Below are 18,906 nucleotides of genomic sequence, written 5' to 3' on the forward strand. Positions count from 1 at the left end.
CAGCTATCCTACATCTCTTCAGGACATTCTCCTGAAAAAATTATATTTTATAAAAACACAGGAAAGTTGATGTTAAAACGTCCATGTTTAAAAATATAAGTACATTTATGAAAGAAGTAATAAGATGTGTTGACTGTTGACTTCTAAATGGCTAATTGGTAATACATACAGGATTCTCATAGCCTGTTTATATTGCCCTGCTCAAAGATGGTGCATGTACAGGGAGTGGGCAAAAAAATGGAAACACCAATGTAAAGTCACTTAATACGGCATTGGGCCACCACCTGCAGCCAGTACAGCATGTATGCGCCGTGGCATAGAGTCTACCAACCTCTGGAATTCTGCTGGAGGGATGTTGCACCATTCTTCCACGAAAAAGTCAATCAACACGCGCCTGGTTGATGTAGGTGGAAAATGCTGTCTCAGGCGTCGTTACAAAAAATCCCATAAATGCTCGATTGGATTCAGATCTGGTGACTGAGAAGGCCATGACATATGGATAACATCAGTGTCATGCTCATCAAACGACTGGGCGACCACACGTGCTCTGTGGATGGAGGCATCGTCATCCTGGAAGACACCCCCGCAGTAGGAAAGAAATGCTGCAACTTGGGGTGAAGATGATCACTCAGTACCATTAAGCAGTGCTTAGCATTGACCTTGCCTTCTAAGGGAATGAGTGCACCCAAACCATGCCAGGAAAATACACCCCACAACATTACGGAACCACTAGAACCCTTCACTGTTGGAACCAAGAACTCAGGGCTGTAGAGGGCAATAGGTTGGCGCCACACTTGTACTCATCCATTTGCGAGAACTTGGTGAAGGATGATTCATCTAACCATATCACATTTCTCCACTGCTCGGTAGTCCATTGCCTGTGCTCTTTGCACCACTGGACACGCAAACGTGCATTGCCAGGTGTGATGAGTGGTTTGTGCATTGCAACCCGGCTATGGTATCCCGCTCTGTGGAGTTCTCGGTGGACCGTTTTTGATGAAACTGGCTGCTCGCACCCCAGGTTGAAATTTGCAGTCAATTGATCTGTAGTTGCTCGCCTGTTTTGCCTTGCACTTCGAATTAATGCACGGATATTACAATTCTGGAGTATGCACTTCCGCCCACTGTTGGCCTTTGCTGATGATGTTTTTCCCTCGGAGTTCCATGCCAACATCACCTTAGACACCGTTGCTCGTGAAACATCAGCAAGTTGAGCTGTCTTGGTCACTGAAGCTCCTGCCAAGCGCACCCCAACAATCACCCCTCTTTCAAAGTCACTGAGGTCTCCTTTTGCAGCGATACTAGCTGTAATTATAGGCAACTTGGCCTGTCCAGCATTTTTATACAAAACCCTAAGCATGCTGGGATGTTATTTGCGTAATTAACGCATGAGCCACACCTGTGTGGAAGCCCTTGCTTTCAGTATACTTGTTGTCCCTCATTTACCCAGGTGTTTCCATTTTTTTGTCCACTGCCTGTAAATCACAGAATACAGAAGTGAAAAGGGGCAAAACTTGACTTTCCAAGAAGAATGTGACTCCAGATGGTGGTTATCAAGGTAAGTTAAATGTTTCAAATAGAATTTTAAAAAGCTATAGTTATAATGAAAAGACAATAATATACAGTTTGTGGATATTAAAAAACCCAGGATACCAATACTAATTCTAATCAATGCAATAACATTTTTACCTTGTCTGAGCTATTGTGGTCTACATGTATCAACTGCACAATTAAAGGTACCTTTGCAGAAACTGTTTTTGAAGCTGTTTGCTCCCTCTGCTGGTGAAAATTGATGCAGCAATGTCTAGCTTCCTCAAAACACTACTGGAGCACAAACTTGCTCAAGTTCTGTTTATGATGATGACACAAAAAAATGCCATCACACTTTTTTTCTAGTAATATAAACAAACTTTTTTTTCATGTGGTTTGCTTTTATGTTCAAGCCCTGAGAGCATATTTTAATAAAGAAAATAATAAAAAGACCAGACAATCTGTCAGCCTAAAGGCCTCTACACACCAGACGTGATGCGAAAAGTCAATATGTAGTACGACAAAAAATAAAATTATAAAAAACATGTAGTTTTGATATGAACCATTCACACTGCTGACTGAGTGACACACAAGCGATTTTGTGGTGCAACAACTAGGGAATTGAGCAATCAGAGAAGAGCTTCAATGCACGTGGTCCACCAGGTTGAAGCAACATCCAAAATGATGACAGGAAAAAATACTTGCTGTGGAAATATACCCAAAGCTTTATGGCAAAGGTCAATTTTAAAGATGGAGAGATGAAAGATATTACAGTACATGGGAGTCCATTTCGAAGGCATTGGCTATAACTGTTATTTATGACTTATTTATGTTGAAACATTGTCAGAGAAGACCCTCAGAATTCCGGCATCATGTTGACGAATATCTTGATATTCATGATAGTTTTGTCAATAGCAGTTGTTTAATAGTTTTACAGATCTGGCAGTTTTCCAATCTGTCGTATCATGTCTGTCTTTTTTGTTGCGAAAGTATCTCGTCTGATTTGTAGCAGCCTTTATTCACACAAGTTTGTGGTTTTACTGCAAACCCCCCCCCCCCCATTAATTACAAAGGTGGCACTTCAAGAATACAGCACAGGAGCAAGTGTGCTCAGTACTAGAAGCGATGTAAAGAGTTGAAACGAGACAAAACCCTAATAGTATTTGTCACAATTCATATATAATTTAGCATTTCTGCAAGGCCGTCCACAGTAAGCAGTACAGTATATGAGAGCTGCCCAATGTGTTTGGCTAAATAACCCATACCTTGGCCTTGGGCTTCCTCGAGAAGTATACAAAACAAAGATGTTTACCAGACTGTACACTGATACTTTTAATGACAAGGTGTTTACAACTTCTATTTATGACTGCAGCTTCTTAAACTAGTACCAAATGACTGCTTTCATTCACCCTTTAAAATCCCCATATGGCTCCCGGTAGGTGGGCAAAAAAAAAAAAAAAAATCCACAGAACTTTTAAACTGTTGTGCATTATTTTCGTGGATAAGTTTAAACGGCTACTCTGTGCAGTTTGTGTATATTTGAATCCTAACTACTCCAGTGTCTTTTTCTGTTCAAGTTCTGAATTCCAAGATAGGATTAGTTTAAGTCTTGTGTGCTTAGAGAGGAGGGGGGAAAATCAACAGTGTTTCTTTACTCGACTTCTTCAATTAAAGAGCTTGTTCGAGTGCCCGAAAGAGACGGTCCCCTCGGAGTCAGAAGTTGCACACCTTATTTTTCAGGTGATCTGGTTCATTTCACAAGTATTGTGTTTCAGGTGTCTCTCGAATTTTGGTCATCCACTTCAAACTGCCTAGTTACACACAGACATGTAGCACAGCTCATAGGATACTATTGGGCAACTTTGTAATGGTTTGTTATCTGGGCTGCCAAGTAAATGTTTAATATCTACCACAATTATAAATTTGCACAAGAATTGTTACTAGAACCTAGTAGTAAAACCAAGTTCTACATACTACACCCTATTTTGGCCCAATTTAAATACCAGGATATCACAGCTACATAATTATAGAGCAAGCGTTTTACTCCCAGAGAACATGGTGGAAGGAAGTGGATATTGCACTGTAACATTTAATTCACACAAGTCACCAAGCACCAAACAGCTATAGAAAAACCCTAGTAAACAACCCACAGGGGTGGGTGGGTATATATATATATATATATATATATATATATATATATATATATATATATATATAATTTTAACAACAGCTCTACAACAAATTACCAATTACATTTGCATTCAGAAACAGTATAGCATAAGCCTGGTCAGATGCAATGCATTGCATATCAAAGATTCAGTAATACACAGTTTACAAACCATCCTGTTTCCTTTTTACCAGCAATACATTATGGGCAAATATGTATTTAAACCATCATCTGCTAGTTCATAGAACACATGAGTTAATAAAGTGCCCTCAGTGTAATTGTTTCCCCAATCACACAAGGGCAGACAAACGTGAAAACTGGTGGAGATGTAGTCTATATAGCAGCAGTTTTTTTAAAGATAAGAAAGTGCACGGTTGTCTTAGCCAAAAGTCCTGCAGCAATAAGACCTATTATTCACAGCCAACACCAGTGTCTATCAGTTAAGTGGGATAATAGATAGAGTCCCGACTAATTCGCATTCAGTAAGGTTCCACAAAACAGTCATCTTTACTACAACGTTTTAATACATACATTTTAACAAGCATTCTTAAAAGTTTTGAAATGTGTAATTTTTTTTTTTTTTTTTTTGCATTGTAGTATGCAGAGGAGGCAGGGAAACGGAGACATTGGCTCCTGCAGTGTAAGGCCAGCTCTGTAGCATACAATGCCAAATCAAATGCTTCAGTTGGCAGAGGCACATTTATATTCAGATTTGGCGGGCAAAATAAATGTATTTTGTGATAACCCAGATTTATTTTTTCAGATTTAATTGCTGTTTTTCATATTTATCAGTTACGTAAATGTTTGATAGGCAAGTATATATATATATATATAAAAAAAGTTACATGTGTTTTTTTCACGGATTTATTTGTTAGAAATGTTAGCTAAATGTTGACTCGCCAAGTGTAACAAAAATATTTAAATTCACTGATTTATTTGTAATAACTTTCAGAAAGTATTTAATCGAAGAGCTTAGTTTGATTCACGATTTTTTTCTTAAAAAAAAAAGGACAGGAAGTACGGTGTTGGAGCTACTTCAAAATTTGTAATTATTTATTCGAATTAATAAACGATAAATGCGTTTTTTTTTTTTAATGTGAAATGTAATGCTAAGGAGAAACACTCTCCTATAAAATCATGTAGAGATTGAACACAATTTACTAACATCTCCTCAAGTCACGCACATCAGCAAAAATCAAGTAGTGACCCCAGTGTGCTTGTGAATGTTGTCCACTTATGTCTGTTTATCTCTCGTTCATTTTGTGGGGTCCAATAAAGTGTCTTGTTATGTCATTACATAGCTGCCCCCCACCTCCAGACTGCTACCTGTCAACCCTCTCAGAGACCGCCAGACAATTGTTCAGTTTGTTTGCATTCTCCACAGATAGTTTCAACTGCACAGGTAATGTTTTACAGGAAATACCTCAATATCTCTTAAAAGGTATTTTTGAAACTGTGCAGAGCTGTGCACCTGCCACCCAGTGCAAACCTTTCCATGAATAAAAAAATTAGATTTCCCTACAGTATCTTAGATTAATAAAACCTTTAACTTCAGCACATTTGCAGTATTAAACGAAATATCAATTACCTTCAAATATTAATATACACCTGTGTGACAGAGCATAGGCTCTGCCAGCTAGTCAATAATTGTGATTGAGAGTGAATGGAAAAGTGTGGAATGTGGCCAGGTGATGGGATGATTGATTGAATCAATCAAGCCCTAGCCACATTGTATAAAAGTAAGAGAGGAGAGCAATGGCTTGGGTGTTTTGGGGTTTGTTCATTTTGAAGAGGTTTGTAGTGTTTTGTTAAACCTTTATTTTCCAGAATTATTAAAAGTGCTGGGTTTTATATTTCAAAGGGTGCAGACGTGCCTTGACCGGGAAGGTACTTTACAATTTGTATCACAGAACTACATTTGTACTCTATTCCTCTCTTTCACTTTGTTTCAGTATTTTAGTACACTTTGTACTGGCCCTCATAAAGCAAGACTTTCAAGGCCAATGATAATTGAAATAGTCAGCAGCTTCCACAGTAAGCTTACAGTAGTTGACCACATTTCAGGAAGCTCTATAAACAAGTAAAATACTGTGTTTTCCCCTTATAACACTAGTTGTGAGCCATAGGTAAGAGAACGTACAATTTTTTTTCTGCCATATAACAGAAATAAGTGCCAGTGTAACAGAATAATGGGGCAAAAGGGAGCACTGTAATCACCAAGCAAAACAATACCGGGTAGTAAAGTTCATGCTTTGATGAATAAATGGGTCAATCAATCAATCTTTATTTTATATAGCGCCTTTCACAGCGGACCACCATCACAAAGCTCTTATTCGGGTCATTCTACAGAATGGGACAAATTGAGTCCCCACCTCAAAGTAAAGTGTATTTAAATATTTTTTAAAACATTTTTTGTCAGATGCAATATACATTTATTTCTTTAGCTGTTTTCATTAACATTTAGCAAATATGCATAATTATTTGGATGCAATATTAACATTTAAGGGTGATTTTTTTTTATAAAAGTGCACTGTCCCCACTTCCAGCTCTTATGCTTTCTCATCAAAGCAAATGTATTTTATGGAATCATTTAAAATCATTTTAAATTTAAATCATTTTTTTAAAAAGGAATGTTGTATCATAGTATAATGTTGAACTAGTATTTTATTTTATTTTTTCTATTTTTGAATAAAAAGCCATTGAAAACCTGTCCCCAGTTTTCAATGTCATTACCGTAACAGACAGTGTATTGCCCCCTAGTGAAAATATGCCTTGGCCACCCCCTTGAGCATGTGATCATGAAAAGTGATTGTATCATTTCCAACATGGCCACATGGTGAGTAGATCAGTTTCAAACATTACCATACATGCTGTTCTGCTATGATTAAATGTTTTATAAAACAAATGATTATAGGTTAGAATTATTTCATGATTTATATGTGTAGGCCTCAGATTTTTATAAATTCATAAAAAATATGTAAAAATTGCAGTAACAGTCATTACCGTAACAACTTATTTTGTTTTGGTAATAATACTTTTTAGAAATGCTTTATACTAAATTATAGTTAAATATAAATAAATTCATCATTATTTCACAAAAATATTTTCTTCGAATGGAGAATGACTAGGGGAGGGGCATTCATTTCCTTTAAGTCCACGCCCATCTGCATTACTAGAAAATTGATTATATTGTGGCGACTCGGGCACCGTTCTGTATCTTCTGGATTTGTAATGTTGTCCTGTTGTTTGTCTCATCTGTCTTGTCCTGTGTATGTGTTGCATGTATTGTTAGGGTGCCACCACGCCACCCCGGGGTGGGGGGGTGGGTGGGGGTGGTGGTTTGAGTGCTGAACATATGGGGGAACTGAGCAATCAGAATTCTAATGAGAGACAGTCAGTGAGATTGGGCCTGTGAGAGACTGAGAGAGACTGAAACCTGGGAGTGACATGGGGATGACAGCTCGACGGAAAGTGAGAGCTCAAGAAAATGAAAGCGGGGGTGTGACAGTAATATAATGAACCTTGGTTGTAAATCTCCCAACCTGTGAGGGTGCTAAGCAAGGGCAGAGTTCTTTGGAAGGGCTGACTTGACAGTTCTTTCCCCGGGTCGGGAAGTCGGTCAGTCTGGAAAAAGGCGAGACTCCGTTGTAAGAACGTATTGACCTGGAAGGGAAACAATGTAGCAGCCGCAGATTGTAAACGAAGGCAGCTGCATTCATTTACTAAGGGGTCATGCGTGACACCATAAAAGGCAGCTGAAATAAACCTGTGTTTTAAGAATATTCACAAGTGTTTTGTTTGTTTGTGTCTGTTAGTAATCGTCTGTGTTTGTAAATCACTAGACGGCTAACACATTCCGGAGCTGTCGCCAGAGGCCAGTAAAAACCTGGGACAGCACTTCACTTGTATCACTGTAAATTGCATTGTACCACAATCATTAATTCACGCACTAAACAGACTTGTGTATGTGTTTTATGTTTAATGTGGGGATACAATAACGGGACTATTATTTCGAGACCAGCCCAGGGATTATAAATGTAAGTAATACATGCCGCTGTATTACTTAACGGCATTATTATTTACTGCTTGTTTCGTCGTCCGGCACGGGACATAAAAATAAATAAATAAAACAAACCTTTTCACCTGGATTACAATTCGCCGTCTGTTCTTTAATCACCTGCACCTGCACACTATCAACCACTCTGCCACAGTGGCTCAGTGGGTGACGGAAGGAGTTAGGGTCTTTTTATTGTTTTTGTGGTGTGGTCTTGGCCCGAACAGGGACCATGTTATTTTGATTAATAAACAGATTATTAATTGCACCTGGTAATACTCTTTGTCTTCTGCTTTGTCATCAAGGGCATGGATCATTACAATATTTTGGGGTATTGTGGCAAAGTGGTTTGCAGCTACTGTTTCAAACAAAGGGTTTACAGTCCCAAATAATAAACACAGTTCGAAAGAGTAAACACAGTAGAACACACACAAAGACACAAGTCCTAAAGTGCTCGTGGTGAAATACAATTTATTCGTGCACAGTTGTGAAGTGTTGTCCAGGTTTAGTGCTGGCCTTAAGCGACAGCTCCGGATCGTGTTAGCTGTCTAACAAAAACAAACAGTTGGATTAGACACAACAAACAAACAAAACACTCACAGTTATTTTACAGTTCTCCTTGATCGGTTTGCTCTTAGCAATAACAAAAGGAACAGATCACATAGCCACATCCCCTTATCTACTGTCAGTCACACCCCCTCGGCTAGCGAGTGCAACTGTTTCTCTTCCAATCCGTGGTTGCCACATTGTTTCCCTTCTGGGGCGATGACTTGGTGTACTGTAGCTCCACCCCCTTTCTCGATGGCAGACTTCCACCTAACCCTTGGAATGAATTGTCTGACCATCCAGTCCAGGGCACTCTGTTGCCTTTACACAGCGCCCTCACAGGTCGGGAGGGAGATTTATAACCAAAATTCATTCTTTCTCTCTCACAGGTACATATTCCCTTGTAAGATGGCCTTGTGAGCGAAATGTTTGCCATTAATAATAATTAATGTATAATATAAATATTTTACTCTATTTAACAAAGACAAGATATTTAGTCAGTAAGGGGCTTATATAAGGTGAAATGATCATAAAGGCCTCAACCCCACCAAATCTAACATGGTAAAAATGCACACAATAAAGTGACCAGTCAGTGCATAGCCTAATGCCTTACTGTATTTACACTTTTTAGAATAAAGGGTTCTACACACCGGACGCAATGCAATAAGCGAATGTGTTGTATGACACACCACATGGCGACAACAACAAAAAAAAAGACTAAAAAAAACTTTTCTATGTGCCAAGAGGACTTTGCTGCCCGCCCTTTGACATATTTTTGTTTGTTTTGATTTTCATACTCCACAAATCTCATCCAGGCCCTACTGCTCTCTGCACTCCTAACTCACTTCACCTTTGGGCTGTAAGTGCGGCCGCTAAATACCCTGCTTCACAGGCGGGGCTCATTGCAACCCTCATTATCATGATTGCAGCTTATTTGTGCATGTTGAATAATTTGCATTGCTCTTAAGTTTACATAGGCCAAAATGCTAAATAATTGCCTGGCCGCTTGGCAATTTGGATTTTACAGCCACAATTGTTTGCGCTCCGCCTATCCTTACACCAGCCCAATGTGTTCTATAGTTTTACGATTTACAATAAAACCTATTTTGGAATCTGTAGTGTCATTATAAGTGGTTTATTTCTTTACATATTTATATTAAATCACTGTTTAAGTCTTTAAGTATCATTACCGTAACAACAGTTATTTTTGTGAATAAGACTGCAGCCGCATTGGCAGGAGTGAAAGTTATATTAGCAAAGGGTTCAGGGGTTCCTTTTTAAAAGAAGAAAAAAAAATACTTTGGTATACTTTCAATCATTGCTAACATATTTTTTAATTAAACATATCATTACAAAACCTGATAAAAGTGCCAAAACTAAGTTTAACTTGAATTTTATTAGTCAATAAAAATCAAAATTTATCTTTTGAAAAATGATGAATATTTTCACTAATGTGTAATGTTATAATGCCGAATCAATTTTTAAAAATACATACATGTTATATGCAGATAAGACTTTCTTATTTAAATCTGGTTGTTTCACTAAAAAGATATCACATCAATTTTTTCATTTTTTTGGAACCCTAATTTGTCCCCTGTCTGTAGAACGACCTAAATACAGAATTGAGGGTTGGATATTCATTGTCCAATTTCCTACTACTTATCATAACATGAATAGCGCCATCACAACATAAATCCCAGGCTTGCCATCTGTCTGATATTAATAACATATCAGAGTACCAAGACATTTTCATTGAATAGCCTATTACAGAATCTAGGTCGTACTGTACAGATCGAAATGTCTCATTCAGCGCTCCCAGAGAATCTATAAATGTGGAGTACCTCTGAACTTTTGACAGCTTGCTGATCATTTCAGTGAGATATCTAGAGAGAGAACAGCCAGATGAGGGTTAAACAGTCCTCAGCAGTTTGGCATATCTGTCCCAATAGACGATGGGGAGGACATTGTATGTTTGAACCAGGATATAGTACACAGCTGGTGCACTGGAGCTTGATCCATCAGATGCTCCTACTAGTATCAAGCTGGAAAGTAAACACTAAGTAAATGAGCCAGTTTCAAGGAGCAATTTTACACATATTGACAGGATAATTTCATACTTTTCTCTGTCAGTCGGAGAGTTGCAAAAAAGGTGAAAATAAAACAAACAAAAAAACACCCCAACAATAACACTGTTAACAGTTGCACCTACCTGGAGCCTCAAATCTGTCAGCCTCCTTGCAGTTCACAGACATTGCAGAGTGTTTTAGCTTCTCTCTGAAGTCTGCGATGGTCTAACAGGCCATAAACACAGCTACTGCCATCAGGAGCAGATAGATGAATATCAGAAACAATGAAAACACTTAAGGCAGGCTTTGATGAACTGCATTGAGGGGTTGTTGCTCCCAGCTAGGCCTCATCCTCTACTGCCAAAAAAACAAGTGGAGAGGCTATAGTACTCACTAAGGGATATTGGTTTTGGGTGTGTATTGAAGGAGTCTACCTCAATAGTAATTGCTTCTTTTTTAACACTTTTATGCTGCCTTACTTTAACTACAACATCAATATAACAACTGTAAGTTACATAACCAATGTGTGAGATCACCACTTAATCTGTAGCTAGCTAGAAATCACATGACCAGACTGAAAATTCCCTACTATCTCGCTCAAAACTGAAGACCTCATTGCCAAACACAGTACAAACCACTAAAGTGAGTATAAACCTGACATTTAAGTGAAGCAGTAAAACCCTGGTAATGCACAGGACCGAAAAGCACTGCAGTTATGCATATCATTTAAATCTGCTTTTACAAAAATTTGCCAATATCTGGAGACACAGACCTTCACTGATTGTTTGTCAAGACATAAAGGACTGACAGAGGGAAAATCTAATACTAAGCCATGTCTGTTCATGTATATGTGTGGCCCTTTTCTCACAATCTAAGCTAAGGTATTGAAATTTCTCTGGTAGGGATTTGTAAATACTGACACCTCATGTCACTGGGTCTGAATGTTAGGTTAAAGCAAGTCGAGTTTATAAATATTACTGCTAGTGCCCTCTTCAACGTAATAATTTAAGTATGTAGTTAATACAATTAGAGGAAGTGAAAAATAATAAAAATAAAAATACACTCAGTATTTGTAGTAATGTGAATGTTTATGTATATAATGCAGTTCAAGTTATGCCACTAGAGGTCAGTAGCGCCCTACATACTTACCCTCTACCTAGGATACCGTGGGGTCGAGGAAGTCCTTAGAAAACACAAATGTGTAGGTTTCAACAGAGATTGTTCTAGTAAAGACACTGTGATTAAAGTTATACTCTTGCATCTTGGATCTCGGGTTATTACAGTATTTCTGACCTACGTGATGAATGTTTGTTTAAAAACTTTTAACAGTCTAGAAGAGTTTCATGAATAATAAACTTGATGTAATTAATCAAACTAGACAATTAAAAAATATTCTTTAAATACCTCATAATTAAAGGGCCACTAAACAAGGGTTTAAAATTATTGTCACAAGCAACACTACCACTTCTCTCACATTTCTTATGTTAAAGATGTTTTGGTTCTCTGCTTGTATTTTGTACTTCCATTTGGAATGTGCAGGTATCTCAAATACTGTTGAGGCCCTACACGTGTAAGTAGTGTAGTTGTGTTTCTTTTTAAATAAAGTTTGTTGATGTGTAAGTTTGTGCTTGATGTGGCAGGTCTGGGGGTTAGAATCCTCTTTCTAATAAGACAACTGTGGAAGGTGGCCAGGTGTTAAAAAAAAACTGGCCATCTGCTTTAAAAAGGAGCTGGAAAAGCAGTTATTTTGTTCTTTTGCAAGCCTGAGAGGGATCAGCTGGAGGCTCACAACTGCATGTCTTAACCAGTGTGAGTGAAGAAAGTACTCGACCACTGTGTGCGGAACTTTAGCATGGGGATTCCCCTTTGGTCAAACAAAAGAAACAGTACACTGAAGATGGCACTATCTGAAATATCTGTCAACTTCACTTAGAATTCTGATTCTGACCTTTATGACGTTTTGATGACAGGTATGAATGTTAGCCTATAGAGCAGCAGCTGGAGGTCCTGACAGGACTTTCTGGAACGAGTAAATCATACATTAGGAAATGGCAGTTATTTAGACAGCTAGAGGGGAAAATGATTCAATCTCTGTGTAAAATCTCAGTGTAGCAGAACTCAAGGCTCAGGGTAAATTAATCTATTCTTTAATTGTTTCTTTATAAAGGAGGTTTGGCATTTCTGCTCAAAATCCCCATAAATTGGATCATATCAATGCAAAAAAATATATGCATGTTTTGTTTGAGAATTATGACTACACTATGTTTTGTTTTGTACAATGGCTTCTTCTTGTGGCCATGCTATATCTTAACCAGAGGGAAAATATGCCCAACTGTGTTTGTGTATGAAGTTGGAGAGAACCTCAGTGAGATGTCATGTTGAATAATTGCCAGATGGGGGTGGACAATCCAAATCGTTTTCTTCACAATTCACAGACGCATACCACATGCTAAAGCTTAAACAATCTAGCAGTTTATTATTCCATAATGCTGACCAGGTGCAGGCCCTGGGGACCCCTAATTTCTCCAGGTAAACTATAGTTATTTTAAACTCTTTGTTACCTACATGTAGCCTGTAGTGTTGTAGGAGGCAATATGGTGTGACTTATAACAATAAAGTGTGAACATCGAGCAGTAATCTAACATTATAACAATATAATGAAAAAATAAACACAAGCTCTCTAATTGTCATCTAAGTAGAACTAACTTGAGCTGCTGATAAATGCAAAGAATATAGTCTGCCAGTCACAGACTGGACATGAATTCACAGAACTCTGGACAACTATATAAATAACAACACATAATTAATAAATGATTTAGTACATTGTGGCATATTATTAAAAAGTTGCCGCTACACAGGCAGTGCAGCAAAAGTCAGGAAAATACAGGAAATATCTACTTTGCAGCAAGTGAAACATGGGAATGCAGGAAAGGACTGCATACAGTATTCCATACAATCATGAAGCCAGGGAGATGCAGGGATATCAACTGAATTCAATAATTTAACAATATTAATTTTACAAAATATAAATCTCCATCTAAAATATATAAACTAAATGTGTTTTTTGCAAACAAGTAACATGACACAATAATGTGTATGTGTAAATAAGTCTAAAATGTATTCTGCATGCGCATATATATGTATATGTGTGTGTGTGTGTGGTTTTTATCTTTTCAAATGCACATTTGTGCCAACGAGGGAGTCGACTTACTTGTAGTACAACATTTCCCAAGATTCAACATGTTTCCAGACCAAAACAATCCAACTCCGAAACATAATTAACTATTGACCCATTTTTCTGATCATTACAGTGCATTGCATTTATTGAACTGTATTTTAAAATATTTGTTAAAAGACAGCGCCCGCCAGTTTATAAAAGTTGCTTAAAAAAATGTTTGTTTTTTGCTTACTTTTTTCTCTCTGACATTGATTAGTTTGGTAGGACTCCCGTTTTTCAAATTCCAATATTTTACTTGAGGAGGAAGTACGGTTTACTGTTTGAATTTCTTTATTTATTTTATATATATATAAACTAAAATGTTATCCGTTCAAATGTATTTAACGTTTTGTAGTTTTATTATTTTAAGCTCTTTTGCACAGGAATTGAGACACAAACCTGTTGAAACCAAGCCAGTCCGACTTTTTACAGAAGAGGACTTAGCAAAATACAATGGGCAAGAGGTAACGCTACATTGATTTTTTCAAAACAATGGTTAGACATGTCATCCAGGTTTACTATTAAATATGTATTTCATTTGGACAATTATTAACTGTTTTTGTGTCTGTATGTTTTTGCAACTTGTGTCGCTTGTAATACTTTGTATGACTGTTAGCTATGTTTAGTTCATCGTACCTTTTTCACCAACACATATTAGATACGTGTAGTGTCTGGCGGACACTAACTCTGACATCGTTGGTGCCAGTTCTAAATAGTAAAATGCATAGATTAATGTTGTTTATTATTATATAAACTTTACAGTGCACACGGTTTAAGAAATTTTCAAAAATGTATTATTATTATTATTATTATTATTTATTATTATTATTATTATTATGTATTTTGTTTTATTTAGGATGGCCAGCCGATTTACATGGCTGTGAAAGGAGTTGTCTTTGATGTCTCTTCTGGAAAAGGTAGGTCTAGTTTGAGCAGAACAATATCCCAGTATGTTTCTTATCATTTCCTAATTACTTTGCCGAATTCATTAATTTAATTGTACGTTAAAGCATCGTAGTTGCCTCTGATCACATGCTGTACAGGGTCGCACCCCAGGGACGAAAATTCAATGACGTCCCGTAACGTCCAGAATGAAGCAGTCGGCATTACAAGCCTGAACAACAACAAAATAGTTACATTGATTCCTATTACAAGGACCAGTCAAACGACTTTAAAAAAACATCTTTACTATAAATGTAACTTTTAACTGTTAACTTGTAGGAAATCATGTCCCTAACATGTCATTAGTGCAGTCAGGAGGTGATGTTTCAGCCCCTAGAAATGCCTACTGTATTTCTTGTTGTTTGTTCACGGGTTCCTTTCCACTATGTCCCTCATTTGTATTGTAATTTCTGCATTTATAATACATTTAAAAAAAACAAAAATGGGCTTCTGTACCATCACAGAGCAGGGCTGGAAATAAGACTTGCATTGCATAGCAGTTTCACCCATTACAGGTTTTAATATGTGCTTTATTAGCCCCAGTGTATAGGTACAGTAACAAGCTCAGGCATGTCTTATTAAACTCCTAGTAAAACCAGGAATGGATCAAACTGCTATGCAGTGGGAATCGTATTGCCATCCCTGCAGAGATATAGTGCTCTCCATAACAGGCTGGTTTCTTCTACACTACACTTCTGTTCTGTTAATCAAAATTACACAGAGTGAAACTGCACTGAACTATTTCTTGCTAAACATGTGCTACTGGGCAGTGCATCTTATATAATATGCATATTGTATACATAGTTTTATTGAATCCACCCGTTAGTGCAGATAAATGTATCAGGTTTTGAAGTTCAGTTTAGTTGAAAAAAATAATAATCTAAGACTGATGTATGGCATCATTTCACACTGCATGCGTGTACTGAAAGTGTTTCTGCTGCTTGATAACTGTAAAGAAAAAGAAAGACTTCAAAAAAAGAGGAGAGATCAGCCCATGGTTTAAATTACACCCACAACACAAATGAAGGAATTAAGGTATTTATTATTTGTTTTTTTTAGCAGATGCCTTTATCCAAGGCGACTTAGAGACTAGGGTGTGTAAACTTACGACAGTGTCTCACCCAAAAGACAGAGCACAAGGAGGTTATGTGACTTGCTTAGGGTTTCCTGGTTACAATTCATTTTCTTTATCCACTGGACCACACAGCCTGCTTAAGTAGTTCTAACCAATTCTTTAACATTTTCCTAATTCTTAGCTACTTATTATTGGCCCTGCTTTTATCCTACTGAAAGTCTTTCTGTTCCTTTACTGTTGTCATGCAACTGAAAACTGTGAGAAGACACATCCAGTGTGAAACCATGCAATACAGTAGTCAGGTTTTGGTATTGTGCACAAAGACTGGGGAAACCGGTTTAAAAGGGTGTAGGCCTAAGTGTAGTCAATGTGATTGCCCAACTCTGTGAAAAGCAGAAGAATCGGTAGCAGACCTTTGCCTCCAGAAGAAATTCTTGTTTGACTGTGGTATCATTTTTCTTGTCCCTGTAGACTTTTATGGGAAAGGTGCCGCATACAATGCCCTGGTTGGGAAAGACTCCACAAGAGCTGTGGCGAAGATGTCTCTTGAACCAGACGACCTCACCTCTGACACTGTAAGCAAATCCCTGCAAGCTTCTAATGGTTTTAGATTTCTCACTCGGAAGGCTTTTTAAATACCTTGAGTAATATTGTGTAGAACTAAGGATTTGATCAGCTTAAATGTCTGTTTACAGCTTATAAAAATACAGTGTCAATCTGTTATGTATTGTAATTGGTCTTTCAAAAATGTCTATGCTTGTGGAACAGATCATTGAAAAACAGTTAACACTCAACAGAGATGCGATTATTTGAACTAAACCAGTTGGACATCTTTTACAGGTTTTTTTTTGTAAAAATGTATTTTGTTTTTTGTGGCAGAGCGGACTTACTGAAGAGCAGATGAAGGCTCTTGAAGACATTTTCATAAACGTGTATAAAGCTAAATATCCAATTGTTGGCTACACTTCCAGACGCATTCTCAATGAAGACGGCACCCCAAACAAAAACTTCAAACCTGAAGATCAGCCCAACTTTACCATCAAGGAGGAGTTCTAAACACTTCTGTATGCAAATTTACTTTTGAATTAAAATAAATAAATAAATAAATAAACACATTTTTACTCTAACCTACGGTGGTTCATTGAGGACACTTTTCTGTACTTAATGAACATTTGTACTAAAGAGGACTGTGAATGTTGCAGCGAAAAAGAAGAAATTGGGATTGTCACTGAATTTAACATTTTTGACCTGGGTAAAGATGTTTAGATCAGAGAATCCACTATACTGTATTTTTTCTAAACAATTTGAAATTTGACAAAAATCAACAAATTGAATAACATGCACTGTTAAGCTTTTAAAGGGGAAACTGCTATTGACTTGTAGAAAGGTCAGATCTCCCTCAGCAGGTTAAGGTTGTGAACCATTTATTTAATAGCTTACTGTTAGACAGATGTTTGCAGTAAACACATACTGTCATGGGCGAGGTGGCTATGGTAATTACACCTATAGGAGAATGTTGGTGAGAGCTGGTAACTGGTGTTACTGATTTGATATTGTCTGGAAAAAGAGGTGATAACAAACATTGATTTTGCAGCTGAGCATTTGAAAACAGTAGTGAAAATAGGGAAAATACTTCAGAAACCTAGCACGTTAATTCCTCCAAAAACAACTGTGACTGTGTTTAGAAATACATTTCCCACTATAGTAGTACACAGTGTAACAATACTTTCTGAGATTGTAAGTCAAATGATAAGTTAAAAAGACTAATAAATACTTGTATGAAAGTCTCTATTTAAGAATTTGTGTTTAAGGTACTGTGTAACCAAAAACTGAATTATCTGTATATGACCTTGTCCAAAGCCACTTTTTTATATTATTGTTTTGTAAAACCTGAGAGTAATCACAATAAATAGTGTCATTTATACATAATTTTAGTTTTTGTTTTAAAACTTCAAATGTTTTGCCTTTTTATGAGACTGAAGTAATTTTATTCAAGTAGAAAGGTGTGAAACATGTTAGAAGCTTTGCTACTATGAAAAAAAAAAATATAACTCAAAAACTAGTTCTCCAGTTAGTAGTCCATAATGTTTAAAGAGCCATTTCTTATATTTAATTACCTTGAATAGCCTAGTGTTTAGTTCAATTTACCATTTCTAATTTCCTTTTCATTTTGAAAACTTTTCTGTAAATCTCTGACAGTACAACCCAATAGAGTAGCCCTCTCCGTGATGTGAGTTCAGAAGAATTAGTCGCCCAGAGTTTCTGTAGAGCAGGACGGGACAGCCTGTCTTCAGTGGAATTATAAGCGGGGAAAGCTCTCTGTCCTGTAAAGAAAGATGTATTAGAAATGAAGGTTCAACTACACAACAAAAATGGTTATAGTGGCAGGTATTCCTCATTCAATTTAGTGAATTGTAACATTTAAAATAGTAAATAAACATTTTCAATACAAATATAATAAAGGGAAAAAGTCAAAAAATCAATAAATAGTGGATAGGGTAGGACAAATGATTTTTCAGACAGTACAAATCTATTTTTCAAGAGAAAATAACAAATAAAGTAGTTAGTATTCAAATACCCTAATATGTTTGATATCACTTATTTGTCAGATTTCTATTTTTATTTTAAAAGACTAATATTCCTATTATAGCAGAGTTGTTTAACCAATGATATTAGTACTTATAGCCTTAACTACAATACAGTATTGCTAATTGACCAGCAGGTGGCAACAGATATCTTTTTTTTTTTTTAAATGCATGATTGCTACACAGCTATTGTTTAACCAGTGTGCCCACAGGCATGCTACAGAAATGAAAAAGTAACTAACAGTCCTTCAGCGTGGTACAACTTCATGTTAGGGAGCTAAACAGTTTTTAAGTAATGTAGGATGTACAACTTCTGTCGAATCTCTTGCTTTAAATTCCATTGAAGAGAAAAAAAAACTACTTAATTTAGCAGCACATACAGTACATTTGAACATGTCTTTCACAATGGGCATATTTAGTCTGATAGATATTTACAGTGACAAAAAGACAAAGAAGCAGTTTTTGGACACAATAAAAAAAAATCCTCAAAAGTTTTTAAAGTACAGTAAAGCTAACCAAACCGTAGTGTGTCCATAAAAAAAAGCTTCAAGCCAGCAATACTTTTTAAAGGTACCCCACTGAACTGGACAAAAACATTTGTTTTAGGTCATTTGTGCTTTAGAAGCTGCTGTCTGATTTACCTGTTGAGAAATGTCTAGATGCTTACTGCGTTTCACGTGGAAAGAACCAATGCTATCAGGACCATAACTATAATGACTGCCTC

At 36.9% G+C, this 18,906-nt stretch overlaps 1 protein-coding gene across 1 annotated transcript; it reads left to right on the forward strand.

Moving 5' to 3' along the window:
* Positions 1-13,612: 13,612 nt before the first annotated feature.
* Positions 13,613-17,526, forward strand: LOC121317087 (neudesin-like). The gene is made up of 4 exons (XM_041252683.1): positions 13,613-14,044; positions 14,437-14,497; positions 16,069-16,172; positions 16,477-17,526. Exons 1-4 carry the CDS (start codon positions 13,901-13,903, stop codon positions 16,651-16,653), a joined length of 486 nt encoding a protein of 161 aa, XP_041108617.1. The 5' UTR covers positions 13,613-13,900; the 3' UTR covers positions 16,654-17,526.
* Positions 17,527-18,906: the final 1,380 nt, after the last annotated feature.

Source organism: Polyodon spathula, chromosome 6, assembly GCF_017654505.1.
Source record: "Polyodon spathula isolate WHYD16114869_AA chromosome 6, ASM1765450v1, whole genome shotgun sequence".
Taxonomy (NCBI): domain Eukaryota; kingdom Metazoa; phylum Chordata; class Actinopteri; order Acipenseriformes; family Polyodontidae; genus Polyodon; species Polyodon spathula.